This window comes from Harpia harpyja, chromosome 7, assembly GCF_026419915.1.
Source record: "Harpia harpyja isolate bHarHar1 chromosome 7, bHarHar1 primary haplotype, whole genome shotgun sequence".
In the NCBI taxonomy this organism is placed as follows: domain Eukaryota; kingdom Metazoa; phylum Chordata; class Aves; order Accipitriformes; family Accipitridae; genus Harpia; species Harpia harpyja.
The window spans coordinates 45,861,690-45,875,408 of NC_068946.1; the positions used below are offsets into that span (position 1 = coordinate 45,861,690).

Consider the following 13,719-nt stretch of genomic DNA (forward strand, 5'->3'; position numbering starts at 1 on the left):
ACCCCTGACCTCATCCTTGCAAAAATCTTTATATTTATACTTTCTGAAAAAATGGTGATAGGCCTGATTTTGACCAGCTCCATGGGTACAAATGAGAAAGTAACTGTGTCAATGAGATTACTTTGGACTTGCATCATTGTAACTTGAACCAAATTTGGCCTTTAAGACTATCATCAACACAAAATACAAGCTAGTACAGACTCTGTAGTTGCAAGTATATTTTCATAAACAAAAGATTAAGAAGTCAGGCATATATGACAGATTTTTGGGACCAGGTCAGTGTAGTGTGTCTGGTGGCACTGGAGCACTTGCAATGTTTATTTGCCTTTTGATGAGAGGGATATTCAATATTATTTCTGCAAATCCCCTGCATAAAGCAGTGCTCTCCCATGCTGAATTGAGTGCTTAGCATGAAATGCTGAGTTTATTGCAGGAATCTCAGGTGACCCATACAGGGCCTTTTCTCTACTCTTAGGAGCACCGTCTCTACAGGGAATGGGTAACTGACCCTGAGAAACTACAGCAACATAGAGTGCCTGAGCAGTGGGCTCTGAGTGTTCTTCAGCTGCCACAGGTCAAAAATTGTCATTCAGTGCTAAAGAACAAAACAGCTCTTGACTGGAGGACACACAAATTTAATAACAAAGATCTGGACTGATCCTTTGACTGTAAGGTGGTTGCTTAGAAGCTGCATCACTTGCCTTTTCACCCTAAAATGCTTTCTCTAACACCAGGAACTGTATTGACCTGACCTCTACTGCCTCTACAATTAGTTTTTCTTTCCTTATAATGAATTAATACATTGGTTATTTTATTATGAAGGAGTCCTTATTAATGGACAGTTCCCCAGCTTGCTGGGTTGGAGATGAGGGAACATGGTTTGAAGGGATTCTGTAACAAAAATATTTGCAGAAGAGAAGAAATCTGAGATTGTAATGCCTGCAGAGCTGTAGACAGGAGTAAAGAATGAAAGGTTCTCACTTTGAATGCATTTATTCTCTAACACAACACAAACCAAGCCAAAATATAAACATGCTATCTCCTCGCTGAGTTGTGACAGCTTATAACAAATGAACGTGCTGCAGATTGAAACGTCACATTAACGTGCTACAGAATAAGGCATGAGTTTCATCAGCTTTATTCAATATATTTCTCTCTGTCTGAAGTACTGAATTATCCATTTTGCTTGAAAATACATTTGGAAGTGGGAGAAGTTGAAATGTGTACTTTTTATAGATATTAATAAAGTACTTTTTTTTTCTTTTTCTCTCTTCATCCCAAAAATAATAAGTGGAAGATAGACTGGATTCTGGCTTTAGAATTGGAAAGATCTAGGAAATATAAGCGTAGGAAGTCAGCCGGCTATTTTAATGTAACATTTGGAAACTTTATGTATAGATGAAAAAGAAAGGGGGGGTGAGAAAATCACATCAATAATATTTATGGAATTTTTGGTCCATTTCTGGATTAAGGGTACTTTATGAACTGCTAGATCTTCGGTCAGTGAAGCAACCCCTGATTTTAGGTCCCTCTGCTGCCATCTTTCTATATATGAAATTCCCATTACTTACAGGAAAAGACTGTGGGATCAGCTTATTGAGGAACATGCTTTATGAGTTATGTTTCCTGACCTATCATTCTGTTAATAATGAAATATGGTGATAACTTAAATGCTTCTATTGCTTGACAACAGCTTATTTTGATGAGGAACATAGATGAGGGTTTTTCTGTCTGTGTTGCATATGTATCTGTCTCAGAACTGTGGATTTTTACATTTTGCACTGTCTCTTTGTTTTTTTCATCCTTGTCTAACACTTTTTTTTTTTTTCCTCTGTCCTGTGTGAATACTTCTAGATGTTCGACTGGATCAGCCACAACAAAGAATTGTTCCTGCAGAGTCACACAGAGATCGGTGTGAGCTACCAACATGCCCTTGACCTACAGACACAGCACAATCACTTTGCCATGAATTCCATGGTGAGTTGAGGGCATCCTGTGAACAGCGGGTCTGTGTATGTGAGTGAGAAAAGGGCCAGCATGTGAGGCCACCTCCAGTTCAGAGAGCACTATGGACCTGTGAGAGGTGAAGTAAGGAAGGTCAGGCTGAGCTGTGGCAGCAGCCCTCTTCCCAGAAAGCAGTGTTGCTCTGTCCACCCAGACACTGATATATGATTATTTCCTAGACTTAAGAGCAGCACAGTCCTGTGGAATTTGTTTACATTTTGGAGAGCAAATACAGTATTTTTTAAGTTTTTGACATTTCTTTGACTGGGAATTAATGAGAGCTGTAGGTGGTACCTTAATAATTTATGCTTCTTCCCCCATGCCCTGCTAAGGTACTTTTCAAAACCTTGAAAAAGAGACACTAGTCAAGCTGTCAGTTGTGGCCACAGTGGGATTTTGGCTTTTTCAGTAGTTAATTGGTCAGTCCTTTTGAATGCAACTCAATTTACCTTAGGTTTAAAAAAACAAACAAACAAAAACCCCATCATTATACATTTACAAGTGCTTTGCTCTCTTTCTTGTTCTTTCCAGGCATAAGGTATTTGTTCTGGAAACTGCTCTGCTTTCGGCACAGAAATGAGGACAGAATGTATTGATGTTTTGATTGTTGCACTGGGTTAGAAAAATGCGTGCATACCCCTTGCTGCAATTGCAGAATGCAGAGATGAGCCCTCTCTGAATGCTCTCTGTCAACTATACAAAAGCTTGCCCTGAGTACACCAGCTCCTACAGGTGTACCTCTTCATGCTGTGCATGGTCAGACTACAGTTGCACTCGGGCTGAGACCTCAAAGGTGGTGGTTAATGTTTAAGTTCATGGTGTAAATCACTAGAGAGCCACGCCCTACTATGCCGCCAAAGGGCAACGTACTTGAGAGCAACTGTCTGAAATGTGAAAAAGAGGTCCTGACTACCTGAGGTGGTTGAAGATCGCACACTGCTTTCATAAGATTACAGGTGTTAACCCTGGTATTCTGGCCAAATTCCAGATCAGGTAATTAACTTCTCTGACCTAAATTCCACCCACCATTTCCACCTACCTAGCTGTTCCTCACTAAAGCACTGTGCTTCATTAGGGCATTGCATAACAGTGGAAGATGAGAAATGTTTATAATGTCTACTAATGTATTTATTGTGATTATAGTTGAAAGGAGCACTGAAAAACAGGCTCTAGGCACCTGATTGTTAAGCTTGCCATTATAATGCCATCTAGCGAAATACAGGATAGGAAGGCCTCCATATAACACTGCTGCTCGCAGAATCCTAACAAATAAATGTGTCCTGGAAATTAGTTTATTAAAAGTCATTTGGCTTATGAAAGATGCAAAGTCGGTCATAATTTTTCAGAAAACACCATTAGAAGAGTCAAGCTGGAGGACGTCCCTTTATCCTTTTTGTGGTACTGTCTGGTATTGTTTTCTTAAAATAACCGGGAGCTAAACTTGGAAAGAGATAATTGTTGTTAATAGAAAACTAATGAGTGACAGGGAGGGTCCACCTAATGGAAGAAAAATTATTTTCCTCCATTCTTCTTCCAACTGTCCCCAAGTGAACTTTTGGGAATGAGGGATGCAAGGAAGTGAGACATTTGCAAAGATCTTGGGGGCACTTTGGGGGGCTGGGACCTTTCAGTGGCTGCGCTGTGGCTTGCAGCTGTGCCATCTCACCATCTCAGTGCTGCCAAACTCCTGTCTAATAGAGCTGCCCAGGAGAGAGACCTTTTCGGCTGAGGGCAAAGAGCGTGACAGATGATGTACCTCCCATTTTGTGCTGTCTCCAGTATAACCCACACACATGTATAGTCATATGGAAGCCCATACAGTCAGCATGAATCAATCTACAAATGATACCGAAAAGCCAGTTGAAGAAACTCTCTAAGACTTGTTTTGGAGTTTTAGAAAGCAGGCATTCTTTATTGCAGCGCTGGATGCACAGGGGATAGTTCCACCTAGCGTGCATGCCACAGCTTTAGCACTAACAGGTTATATAGAATAACTAATTGCATATTAATCAGATTAGTATACATACACATAAAAATAATTGCAACTGATTATCTTAGTACTGCCTACCTCCGATCCTGTGCAATGAAGGATCCATTTGAGTCGAAGGGCTGCTTTTGCGACCACCGACCCATTTGAAGTTCTTGTTGGCTGTCCTTGAAGTCTTTATTCTTGTCCTTGTTCTTTGATCTTGAAGCTTAACGCAACTTCAATCACATGTGGTCAGTTTCAACATTGTTCTCATCTAGTGTACAGGAACATCTAGTCATAAGAGCAAGAACTGCAAAACTTATGAGTAACTACCTCTACTAATTAATTGCTTGGCTATACTTTTGTCTATTGTTTCAATCATAGTGTTAGTATAAGATTTCTAATAATTATTTACCAAATCTCACTTTTACAGTCACCTAGCAGCAAACCAGTTTCCACAGCTGGTACAAAATATTAAAACCATCAAAATATTTAGACATACCATACAGAATGTACGGAAATATGCTATCAGGAAAAGGGTAATAATCTTAAGCTGCAGGCTACTTGAACTAACCTGAAGCTACTGTTCTTAAGTCAGTATAGTGCTGCTGTTAGCAGTGTTGCTCTTTTTTTTTTTTTTTTTTTTTTTAGACGGAGCAGATACTTTGCTAGAAAAATGTGGAGTGACTCCTCGTGCTCCTAAAAGTCAGTATTGTGAATATGAGGGTGTTGGTATGCAGGAAACATCAGCTTGCTGCGTAAGGGTGTTGGGCTGCATACTAGTCACTCCATTGGTGATAAAGCACGCAGGAAGAGCAAGAGGAGATTGAAACTAAAATGACCCTTTCCTGGCCACAGCCCAGCTCCTGTGGTAGATGGTAGTTTTGTCTCTTGGCATGCACAACTCTACGCAAGCCTATGTGAAGACCCTCTGTAGTAAGGATGAAACCCCTGCATTTGTTCAAAGCAAGAGCCAGTGATGGTCAGCAATGGACTCAAGACAGATCGATTTACTTGAATGAAGTAAAACCAGAGAAAGCTGACCAACCTGATCTCCTTCTATGACCAGGTGACCCGCCTAGTGGATGAGGGAAAGGCTGTCGATGTTATTTTCCTAGACTTCAGCAAGGCCTTTGACACTGTCTCTCATGGCATACTCCTTGAGAAGCTGGCGTCTTGTGGCCTGGATAAGTGCACTATTCACTGGGTGAAAAACTGGCTGGATGGCCGAGCCCAGAGGGTAGTAGAGAATGGGGTGAAATCCAGTTGGCGGCGTGTCACAAGTGGTGTTCCCCAGGGCTCGGTGTTGGGCCCTGTTCTGTTTAATATCTTTATTGATGATTTGGATGAGGGGATTGAGTGCACCCTCAGCGAGTTTGCAGATGACACCAAGCTGGGAGGCAGGGTCGATCTGCTTGAGGGTAGGGAGGCTTTACAGAGAGATCTGGACAGGCTGGATCGATGGGCTGAGGCCAATTGTATGAAGTTCAACAAAGCCAAGTGCCAGGTCCTGCACTTCGGTCATGGCAACCCCATGCAGCGCTACAGGCTTGGGGAAGAGTGGCTGGAAAGCTGCCCGGCAGAGAAAGACCTGGGGGTGCTGGTTGACAGCCGGCTGAATATGAGCCAGCAGTGTGCCCAGGTGGCCAAGAAGGCCAACGGCATCCTGGCCTCTATCAGGAACAGTGTGGCCAGCAGGAGCAGGGAGGTGGTTGTTCCCCTGTACTCAGCACTGGTGAGGCTGCACCTCGAGTACTGTGTTCAGTTTTGGGTCCCTCACTACAGGAAAGACATTGAGGTGCTGGAGCGTGTCCAGAGGAGAGCAACCAAGTTGGTGAGGGGCCTGGAGCACAAGTCTTATGAGGAGCAGCTGAGGGAACTGGGGTTGTTCAGTCTAGAGAAGAGGAGGCTGAGGGGAGACCTTATCGCTCTCTACAACTACCTGAAAGGGGGTTGTAGTGAGGTGGGTGTTGGTCTCTTCTGTCAGGTGTCTGGAGATAGGACAAGAGGAAATGGCCTCAAGTTGAGGCAAGGGAGATTTAGGTTAGATATTAGGAAAATTTTTTTACTGAGAGGGTTGTCAAACATTGGAACAGGCTGCCCAGGGAAGTGGTTGAGTCACCATCCCTGGAGGTATTCAAAAAGCAAGTGGACAGGGTACTCCAGGGCATGGTTTAGGAGGCATGGTTAATGGTTGGACTCGATGATCTTGAAGGTCTTTTCCAACCGAAATGATTCTATGATTCTATGAAAGTTGGGTGATGACTGTGAGCATAGTGGTAGGACATTACATACCCCAAGCTTACACAGCAATCTGAGCCATACTTTGGTTGTCGGAGAAGTGAAGCTAGAAAATATGGATCAGGTCTGGTTCATGTGTAACAACACTTTAGTGAAGGAGAGTCTTACTGATAACAGAGAAACTAGCAGGAAAGAACCACCATAGCTAACTGTAGCTGTAGATATACAAGGTGTCTATGTTTTGCCAGGTTTTCTCATGTACAGTCTGATTATGTGGGGTTTGGTTTTTTTATCCAATATAGTTTTCTCTAAGAAAACTACAGTCAGTGATGTTAGAAGTACATAATCATGCAATTGCAACTGCACAACTGCCCTCCTTCAACTGTCTTATTTTTATGGCAACATCTTAAGTTCAGTTGTTCATGATACCATCTGATTTCTGTTGGAGACTGTTGGAAAATGACTAGTGCGTATTATTTGATAATATTTATATTGCAGTCAGTGGGAGGTTTAGGTCGTTATTCAAGGTGCTATACACTTTCAAAGGAAGAAATGGTCTTTGCTTTGCAGTCTGTTGCCAAAGGCTCTGCTCCTACAATATTTATATGCATAAATTACTTTTGCATATCGGGAATCTTCTTGCATTGTTACCCACTGATAAATATTTGTGAAGTTAAGGATTAGGATTAAGTAACATAATGCAAAAGGTATTAGAGAGAAAACTATAGCTCTGGTGAATTTGCTATTAGGTATGTACTCATTTGTGTTTATAATCCAGTATTCCTCAATCTCTTTATGTAATACCCTTGGCTGCAAAAAGAAAATGACAGGAATCCTTTCCTGTTTCTTTACCAGAGAATGGGGAGGTTATTGCCCTCAGATCTGTTTGCAGTCCCAGGTGAATATTGTGACCTACCCAAGACTTAAAACTTAAGATTGTGGTGAGTTTTAATAAATTAAAACATTAATATAATTCATATCAGATTAATATCTGATGAGCCTTCAAGCTCTCTCATGCTAATTACAAAACTCAAATATCTAGCTACCATGCTTTGGACTCAAGACATGGAGATTGGTTCAAGAAGAATGACTTTTCAAACACAGTTAAATGGTGCTGCTTTTTTTTTTATATAAATCTTTTGGTTTCTGAGTCTCAAGGGTGAACTAGATCACACTGTAAACTTCTTCTCTGGGAATTTGTTTTATAATTGTGATTTTGCTAGAAATTTGCTTTATAATTTAGCTAGATCTTTTTTTTTATGCAATATATTAGTCCCAGCAACTGTTGGATTGAGAATAGTTCAGCTGTCATGAATCTGAGTAAAAAAATATTGAAAACTTGAAGCTTTCTTATCATTTGTGGGGCTTGGGGTTGTTTATGGCTTTTGGGGTTTGTTTTGTTTTGTCAATACATTAAAACCAGTACTGAGAGAAGATATGGAGGAGGACAATGTAGCTGAGGATGGCTGTATATTTTGCAGGGAAAAACCCTACAAACTTCAGTGGAAGTTGGATCAGATCTTGCATCTCTAAGGTGTTTTGTTTTGGTGGTTTTTTTTTTTTTTCTTTACGCTATGCCTAGTGTCTTTTAAGCTTGGCATAACTAATAATAGTTAAAATATTCTCTTCAGTTCCTCTAGAAAATATGCTCTCCAAATGTTTATTGGGTCATGCCTTTTGTCACATGCTCTTCCTATACATCTCTATAGGCATGCTGTGACCAAAGCTCCTTCTTGGAAAAACAATTTGATACTCTGTTTCTTTTACAATAATAATTCTTCCTTTTAAATGAACAATGTGGGATGTGGAGAAGTCATGTATTTTAAGTAATAAACTGTAGTGCGTGGTTTGGGGTGTTGGGTTTTTTTCGAATAAGGACCATAGATATTTTTTTCTGTGATTCAAGGCCGTGCTTGTTTCCACTTCAGTTTTAAAATAAATTATGTTAGTCTTTATCACAGCTGTATAATGTTTATACTGAAGCCATAATACTTTTCACAAAGATGAATATTTAGCTCCAACATTTTGTGAGTAATCTCAATAATCTAGTAAATTCACTAGAGAAGAAAAACAGTGTTTCAATATGACAGAAAGCATACTGGTGGTAGCTCTGCACTTGGATACATCGTATATGTGGTATTTGTTCTGACTGAAGTTATTCGTATTTCCTTTGCCAGGACATTTTTTTGCCTGGATCTGTTAACCTCCTTAAGGAATGAGTTATCACTTTCTCTGGGACATGCATAAAAATGGCACAGTTCAGTGCTGGCACTGCTGCCTATCGTGCTGTCAGGAAGTTAGCTGGCTGACGCTAGGTGGAGATGCATGTTGTCCTAAGAAAGCTGCAATACATTTCAAACATGTTACAATTACCATGTAAAGGCTAATGATGTCTGTTGAAAATTCCCAACGTTTATCTTAAATGAATGGTATTTTTCTATATGTAGGCTGAGCTAAAATGCCATCCAATATTATTCTGCAACAGACTACATATAATTGGCCTTGTTATAGAAACTTAAAGGTCTTAAAGATACCTCATGAGTTTATTTTGTCACTGAAACATTCTGCTTTGGATTTATGTGTTAGGTTCATTTCACAGATGGTTTCTAAACTCAGAGTAACAGGGTGCAAGCTGGGGTCTTGGGGTTGGGGTTTTTTTTTTTTTATTTTAAAGAACAACTCTTCAACAATCAAATTTCACCTTCAATTAATCTGCAAAACCCTTCTCTTGCAGCCCACCTTCACTGCTTGCCATCACAATGTCTCAACTAGTTCTCTAGGAAATGAGATGAACACAGCCAAGTTCCTTGCAGATTTAATGCTCCTCACTGCTGTTTTCTTTTGTGAGTGTAAGGTAGTCTTTTTATATGTGTATTAGAAGAAAGTATTGTTCCAGCTAGGGTTGGAAGGTTTAATTAAGAGGGAAGGTCTCCCAGCATGCCCACTGGATGATCAGGGCTGAATTAGTGTATTTCCCTGTGGGAGATCATTCCACAATTGAAACTCCACTGCTGTCAGCGCTTATTGCTGAGACTGAGGGCTGTTATCCTACCAAGTGTTAGAGACCTTAGCAGTGATTGCTTACACTGGAAGGAACAGCTATGTTATAGACATCAATGACCAGAATCAAGGCCTTGTTTACGTGACAGAAATGGACTAAGAATTGGTGGACAGAGGGGTATATGCGCTTGCAAGGCACTGCACAAGGCTTTCCTAAACTGTAAAAGAAACTCTTGCATATCATGATGCTGATGTACATGTAGGGAAATTTTTCTTTTGTTTGCCAGTCGAGTGATTTTTAGGAGTAAAAAATCCCCTTTTTTGACTAAAGTTTCAAAGTTGAAATAAAGTCAATGAAAAATTAACTCTAACATGGGGAGTGCTTTTGAAAAGTCTGCAAATACATGTAAAATAAAGGTTTTTCAATGACAAAGGATACTATTAGCCAAAACTTGGGTGTATCCTAGCATCACTACAACAGAATGTCAACTGAAGTGCTTTTACCCTTACTTCTAGACATTAATATATTGTTTTCTCGTTGTCTGACATATTGTGGTCCTGTATAGCCATAAATCAGTGATGCCTTGCAGTCCTCTTTGGGGGCACCTCTCAGTTTTGAAAAAAGAAAGATGAGGCCTTAGGTTATATTTAAAGTGAGACTCTCTATGAACCTGCTAGTAGTGGATTTTCCAGCCTAAAGGAAAAATAAAGTCACAGACATTAGTTGCTTTATTTATTTCCTATTAGGATAAAAAGATCTATATAATTGTGACATAGAAAAATCTCAATTCATTCAGTTTTTAGATCTGAACAAACCAGAGGGAAAGGCAGGTTTAACTTTGTGAATTGTCAACAGTTGAATTTTGGCAGCATAGGTTTTTTGTTCCATTTTGCTCAGAACATTACACATTGGCTGATAAAGATGAAAAAATGTGGCTTACAATTTTTTTCTACTTCAAGGTGCAAAAGAAATATCTTGCATTTTGTGGATTGTGGTCAATTAGATGTTTTTCTTATGAAACTAAATTCTGGAGTGCCTTAAAGTAATTTTGCATTTTACCTCAATCCATAACAGAGATCCCATTTTTCCCAGTTTTTCCCAGAGATCCCATCTTTCCCAGTCATAGTGACACTGGGTAAAGGTCCTGAGATTGTAAAATGTGTTACGTCTGGTAGGATGTGCTGTCCTGAGTTCCAGATCTTTAGCCAAGTCTTTGCTCTGTCTTGGTTTTTCTGTGAGACCTTGGGCAAGTCTTATGTGTCGAAGCCTCGCTCCAATGTCTCTGCTTCACTGAGGTGGGAGGGATAAAGCGGAGGTAAAGAGTGTATGTGTCTGGAAGTAAGAGGTATCCCCATTGCACTACCTGTTGGAGCTACACAGAAGAGCATACCACATGTGATATTGCACTCGAATCCGTTTAGTGCTCAGAAAGCAACAGGGGAAGCTCGGGAGTCTCTGTTTCCTGAACCAGTTCCACTTGGTGCACTAAGAATGGAGGTGTGAGCAGGTGACTCCCAAGCTGCTCCTTGTTTTCTGCTGGAAAAGCTATGGAATTAGTGGATTGGCTACAGGACAGGTTGGTACTCTTCCCTGAAAAATTCTCATCTAGGAAAGTGACATTTCATCCATGAAAATCCTCATCTTTATAAAAATATAACAAACAGACATAACAATATATAAATCTCCCTAACTTAAAAATCAGACTGTAAGAACCTCTGCTGTATTTCAACTGATCTTACCTTTAACATTCCACTAGTTAATACATCTATATACTGTAGCTATAGGGAACCAAGCAATTCACAGTTGCTTTCTGCCATGCTCATTGCATTGCAATGGCTGAGATAATTCTGCAGAGAAAAAAAAAAAATAAAAGCAAGATATTTTTTACATGAAATCAAAACTTATGCAGCAACTTTTCCTTCAAACGCAGCAAAGTTCCATGTCTTTATTTGGCGCAACTCATCCAAGCTTTAGCAACTGTAGTGATGCTACACTGCTTTCCACCAGAAGAGCTGACCTGAAACATTGCAAAATGATCTTGGCTGAGGCTCAGTCATGAAGACTTTCTGGGAGAAAGGCTTACGTATTTAGTCTAAATTCCAGTTTCTAACCTAGAGGGACACAAATAAGTGTTTGACTGTGGCTCGGGGTGAAAATTCCAAAGCATAATATCTTTTTTAGTATACTTTAAACTTCAGAACAATTTTGATCTTTATCTCTAATTGTACTGAAAAAAATATTTTTATTTCTTTAAAATTAATTTGACAATTTTAAGCCAAATCCAATTTTTAAGAAAAGTCTATGTGATAAGGGGAAAAAAAACCCAAAACTGGAGGCTGGGTATTGCATTAGATCTGTGTTATTTATGTGACAGCTGTCACAGTCATGGTTCTACCAGGGAGAGCAGAGTGGCTGTAAGGGCTATGGCCCCATCCTTCCTTCCTTTAGCACCTACAGGTACGATGAGTGTACTTCAAAGTTATCCCACACACTTTGCAGACATACTTTGCCCTGCTTTGCAACTTAGTTTGGACCTGTGCCTGCCTTGGCAGTGCTCTGTTGTGTTTCGTGTTTGGATTGGCAGATACCTTTCCACATTGTGCTTCCACTCACTATGATGAGATCCTGCTCCAACAAACACTTCCACCTTTGATTTATTATTTACCCATGAGTAATACTGTTAAAATCATCAGGGCTATGTCTGTCCTTGTGCATAAGGGTCTTACAGATTCTACTCTCTGAAAATCCTAAAGCCGTTTTGAAATACTTCAGTGAGACAAGAAAGCGGTGAGTCAACATTAGCAAAACGTTTCAAATTCTGGGCTGTTCCTTTCCTCTGGCAAGGAGGAAAGAGAAAGGAGAAGTGTTTACATCAAATGACATTCCAGAAATCTGCAAGACAGCTGTCACTTGTCTTTGATGGTGCATCTTTGTAAGACATTGTCATGATGGCTATTTATTTTCAGGTTTATGTTCCTATGCGGAACAGGAGTGTTGTAATGCAATTACATTGCTGTCCACAGTTCAGTTTGAGAAAGAACTATCCTTCCACTGCTTCAAGGCTGAATAAAAACCATCATGGAAAATTGTTATGGAAGAACAGAAAATAATACCCTCTTAGCAGGCTGTTTGAATCCTTCTAAATTCACTGTAGTTAAATGATATCTCTGCTGGAGAACAGCTTAAAATAACCTGCAGAAAAGATAACATTTTAACCAAAGAATATCATTTAATAGACATTTCTATGGAAACTCTTATATTTCTATAGAATATCCGTATGAGCTCTTTTTAAATTCTATAAGAGTTTTCCATTTGTTGACACTGCACGTCTATAAAGGATTGTCAGAGAGTTCTCAAAGGACTGAAAGCAAACATTTCAGTTACGAATATGTGGATTTAGCATCCAGAAATATGAAGTAATGCAATAGAAATATCAAGAATAAGGTAGAAGCAATGAGTAGACCCTAACAGGTGACTAAATAGCTGAAGTATGGCAAATAAGTTTTACATAAATATATGCAAGGGGAGAGGGGGAGATAATAGTGTTAGATAATGGCATAGATGTGCATAAAGATTCCTGAGGGATATATTTTTAGAGTGGAAGGTAGTATGCCTGCTATTCATGCATATTTAAGCAGGCGGTTGATTACTCTCACTGAACTGCTCAGCTTTACTCCAACTGATGGTGTTTGGAATGTGTAATGAAGGCAGAGGGTGGTCACAGTTCTTCCTTCTCTTTATTTATGTGTGCTTTTTAATTTTCAGAATGCCTATGTCAACATCAATCGGATCATGTCTGTTGCGTCAAGGCTTTCCGAGGCAGGCCATTATGCTTCCCAGCAAATTAAACAAATATCCAGCCAGCTGGATCAAGAGTGGAAGAGTTTTGCTGCAGCTCTGGATGAGCGCAGCACCATTTTAGCGATGTCTGCTGTCTTCCACCAGAAAGCTGAACAGGTGAGCTTCTTTTGTGACTGGCAAAATGATCCATTGCTACTTTGATAATGACGATGCTGCAATTATTACCTGATGGCTTTTGGCTTGTACGCCCTGAGGTTTTCCTAGTGGATCAGTGTCTCAAAAACAAATAGTAACATCTTCCCTGAAAAACTGGCACGTGTTCCCTGAGTGGGTAAGAAAATATGTTTATGCCTTAGCGATGAGAAAGAATCTGATCATAAGTGAAGCGCACTGGTGCGGTAACATGCTGCCTTATTTCTATTGCCTAATATTTCATTAGTGCTGTGGATAAATGCAGGATTATTATGGTCAGGAAAACAGTATGTCTGCACTCATATGTATATGCGGTATGTGCTATGCGCACAGGAGTATTCACACATATGACATAGACCTATACCAGCAGACAATTTCTAGGAGCCAAAGCACATTAGTGTTAATGAAACTTACGGAATTTGTTCCACTACCTACTCTTGCAGTGCTCTCCACAGTCCCAAACTTTGTTAGACCTCACTAAGTAGAGAATTCAGAGACAGCTAGGAACATC

The 13,719-nt window shown here is 40.0% G+C and overlaps 1 protein-coding gene across 13 annotated transcripts in view; it reads left to right on the forward strand.

The window, feature by feature from the left end:
• KALRN (kalirin RhoGEF kinase) overlaps positions 1–13,719 on the forward strand; it is a 534,490-nt gene that overhangs the window by 236,422 nt on the left and 284,349 nt on the right. For all 13 annotated transcript variants that reach the window (XR_008236018.1, XR_008236019.1, XM_052792838.1 and 10 more), the window contains exons 6-7: positions 1,855–1,977; positions 12,981–13,172. Coding sequence is in view for 11 of the 13 variants with exons in the window: in XM_052792838.1 (XP_052648798.1) it covers positions 1,855–1,977; positions 12,981–13,172 (315 nt within the window). In the remaining 2 variants the exon portion in view is untranslated. The remainder of the gene's footprint in view (positions 1–1,854; positions 1,978–12,980; positions 13,173–13,719) is intronic.